The 3,731-nt window shown below is 36.7% G+C and overlaps 1 protein-coding gene across 1 annotated transcript; it reads left to right on the top strand.

Moving 5' to 3' along the window:
- Positions 1 to 2,020: 2,020 nt before the first annotated feature.
- LOC111412437 (LRR receptor-like serine/threonine-protein kinase FLS2) lies at positions 2,021 to 3,458 on the top strand. The gene has a single exon (XM_023043366.1). The coding sequence runs from the start codon at positions 2,072 to 2,074 to the stop codon at positions 3,302 to 3,304; it is 1,233 nt and encodes a 410-aa protein (XP_022899134.1). The 5' UTR covers positions 2,021 to 2,071; the 3' UTR covers positions 3,305 to 3,458.
- The last annotated feature ends 273 nt before the right edge of the window (positions 3,459 to 3,731 follow it).

Below are 3,731 nucleotides of genomic sequence, written 5' to 3'. Positions count from 1 at the left end.
AGTACTAGCTAGTAGACAAATATTTTTGAGATGTGAGATACCTTGTCCTTATAGATGATTGTTCTGACATATATATTTCTACATTTATGAAGTCCAACAAATCATATAAATTTAAAAAAACTATGGACTTTGAGACTATTGTTATACATCTACTAGTGAGGTAGGCCAAATGATACCCAAATAAGCAAAAATTCATGTTTCACTTTGTATTGTATCTTCCACATACCTCTTACAAGGCAATTAGGTCATGCTTCAGAAGCCTAGCCTATAAAATTTCTATTATCGAAGGTGATGCATCACCTTTTTTCCTCTATAATGTATATTCGAGATGATGGCATCTACTATAATCCTCGCCTCGACCAAGTTGCATAAAGTACACTTTGCAGAGTGATTGCTCTGATAGCGTTACAACGATAACATTCAATGTGATCACAACATTTCAACCTATGTCTAGGCTATAGAAAACACATGCATATGATGGCTTTGGATTGACACAATTGAACATTAAAAGTATGACATGTCAACATTTAGAGACGGCCTCTTCTACTTATAAATACTCGTTTATCTCTTCTTCAAAAGTAAGTCTTTAATAAACCAGCCCAATACAGTTTATGTTCACTTTATCTCTCCCATAATCAATATTTCTCCACCATCTGACTTGAGTGTCGAGGTTCACTCGATTGTTGCACTACCCGTCGAAGCCACAGTGTATGCAGTGGAATGTGATTGTACAAGTGTGTGGGTAAAATACATGTGGATGGGAGAGAAGTTGAGGTATGTTAACATTGGATCTCGTCGCGTTCATATGTCAGTAAGATTCATTCGAAATTTGATACAAATCCAATATACTACACATCTATACTTAAAAACTGTATTAGATCGATTATTTTTAATAAATAGATGTGTTCACAACTTCAATATAAAATTCAAAGAAATTAGAAATAAAAATGACGTTTTAGTACGCAAAACTATTTTTTATTACCAAAAACATTGTCAATCTCCGAAGCTAGTTGATTTAATGACCACCCGTAGAATATAAAACTATGTAAACAATCATAAGATAGCCAGCAAGATTTCACTAACTTTTAGATATATTAAAAATAGAAATGAAAAACTACTTTTATATAAGTTAATATAAAAAAGATTGGCCAAACAATGAGGTCACTGAAATCCTAAGACTTGCGGTTTTCCATTTGGATCTAAAACTAATTCAGACAGTCAAGATATGACTACATTTGACTACATGTAATGGAATCTTTAGTCCCCACGTCCCACAACCAAAAGTGTCTCATTTTATTATTGAAAAAATTGCATATAAGGTCTTGATCTTTGTGAAAATACAAATCGGTTCTTATACTTCAAACCTTAACAATATCACCCTTTACTTTTCATAAATGTAGCAATATAGATAATTTTTGACGAATTCGTCTAATCTGACGCTAAACTCCCTGTGCAAAGAACATGTAAAAATATTCAGGGTAAAATTGTCATTACATTTAATATCAAATTAAAAAAATGAAAAGAAGAACGAGAATAAGAAAAAAAATATCCAACTTCACCCTACCACACCCGGCCTCACAATTTTAATGTTTGCCTCCCAATATCGCCTTGTTATTAGCCAACTATTTTATCCTTAATATTATGACAATAACCAATTATCATTAAATTGGAAAATCAAATCAATATCACATTTTTCAACTCGTCAATTTGGTACAACGTGAACTAGTCATTAAAACGATTTCAAACTTCGGTTTGAAACCAAATCAAACTACTGAATTTAAAATGTAAATGTGAGCCTTGCAAATGCAAGTTTAGCTTCAAATTAGACAACATCCATAAAAAAATGGATCTTCATTCTTACGTTTAATAAGTATTTGAGGATAGTGCTGCCAAGATTTGAAAATTACAAACCCATATGTAGTTTTGACAAATGTGAAGTACCCCAGCTGCAATTAACAACTTTTTTTCTAAAAGCTTGCCCTTTTTCCAACTGACTATTTCTGCAACCTCACTCTTTCTTATTCATCTCTCACCATCACCATATTCTAAAGCAAACACCCTTTCACTTAAGATGGCCAAAATGTGCTCTCATTTGTTTCTTCTACTTGTTCTCTACAATCTTTCAATTCAACCCACAAATTCACTTTCACAAAACAAAATCAATCCCATAGATTTGAATGCATTACGTGAAATCAAGAATCAGCTCACAGACATTCCCTCTACTATGACGTCTCCACACTTCCTCTCAAGCTGGAATTTCACATCTCCCGACCCATGTTCGTCCTTCCACGGTGTCACCTGCTCGTCCACTGGAAAAGTCGTCGTACTTGCTCTTGGCACCGGCCTCACCGACTCACCTGGACTCGCCGGAACACTCTCTCAGTCGATAGCTAAACTGACTGAGCTAAACCAACTCATTCTCTTCGCCGGCATTGTCACCGGGCCTATCCCTCCACAGATTGGCTCCCTCAAGAATCTGAGAGTCATCTCTTTGACGAATAATCGCTTAAATGGCGCAATCCCGGCCACCATTTTCAATCTAGCCAATCTTCATACACTTGATCTAAGTCACAATCAGCTTTCAGGGTCGATCCCAGCAACGATTTCTGGTTTGACTCAATTGAAAGTCCTCGTTCTGGGCTCGAATAGGCTGTCGGGGTTGCTTCCCAGTGCATTTCCTGATCAGTTGCTGCACTTGGATTTAAGTAGCAATGGCATTTCGGGAATGCTTCCACGGCGGCTCCCGTCGGCGCTTCACTACTTGTCGGTGGCGCAGAATCACTTGTGGGGCCCTCTCAACGGTCTAGAATTACTCTCGGATTTAGTATACCTCGACTTAAGCATGAACCAACTGAGTGGGCCCATCCCCACTTCACTCTTTCGTCCCACACTCAATTCAATGCTACTCCAACGGAACAATTTGTCAGGAGGGGTCCCACAGGCTCCACCAACAATATACGGGTCGGGTTCTGTAGTCGATCTGAGTCACAACTTCCTGACGGGCGAATTGAATACAGCTCTAATTGGAGTCGAGACTTTATTTCTCAACAACAATCTCTTGACGGGGACAGTTCCCAAGGAATACGTAGATACGGGTAGCATCAAAACGTTGTACTTACAACATAATTACTTCACGGGATTTCCCAATGGGACATTGTTAGATTCGATATCTATTTGTTTATCGTATAATTGTATGGTACCACCCATGGGGTTGGCCTCCTGTCCTGCTAGCGCGGGTGAGCAACTTTCGAGGCCTGCATATCAGTGCTCGGCATTCCGTAAAAGCAATGGCTCTTTCGACTAATTTTCGATCATACTATAATACTATACATTACATACTTTGTATTGTTGCATTACACTTTTTTTTTTAATATATATATATAATTTCAACCTTAGTTTGTTGGATTGATGTGGTCATACAGCTATAAATATTAATTGTTCCATGTGAGTTTATTTCATTTTGCTCCAATAAGCAGCTGTATAGATGGGGTTTATGTTATGTTATTAGTTTCATTTTTGTCACAATTAGGTTACTTACCTTAAAATTGTCAAATCTCGATCTTCAATTTATTTCAATAAATTAGTCACTCTATTAGCATAAACATTTCAATCCTTCGTCAGCCCATGTTTCTAAGTAAATCCCTGTTTGGAGGTGATTAAAATCAAATTTTAATTAGTAAATTTTGATAAAAATAAAAGTTGTAAAATGTGCAGTTAAAAAGTTGTAGGGC

The sequence above is a fragment of the Olea europaea genome, chromosome 16 (assembly GCF_002742605.1).
Source record: "Olea europaea var. sylvestris chromosome 16, O_europaea_v1, whole genome shotgun sequence".
NCBI classification, from domain to species: Eukaryota; Viridiplantae; Streptophyta; class Magnoliopsida; order Lamiales; family Oleaceae; genus Olea; species Olea europaea.
This window is presented reverse-complemented; position numbering and strand designations above follow the sequence as displayed.

Bases quoted from the DNA above. Each gene is read 5' to 3' on its own strand.
- LOC111412437 (XM_023043366.1), top strand. From the start codon at position 2,072: ATGGCCAAAATGTGCTCTCATTTGTTTCTTCTACTTGTTCTCTACAAT.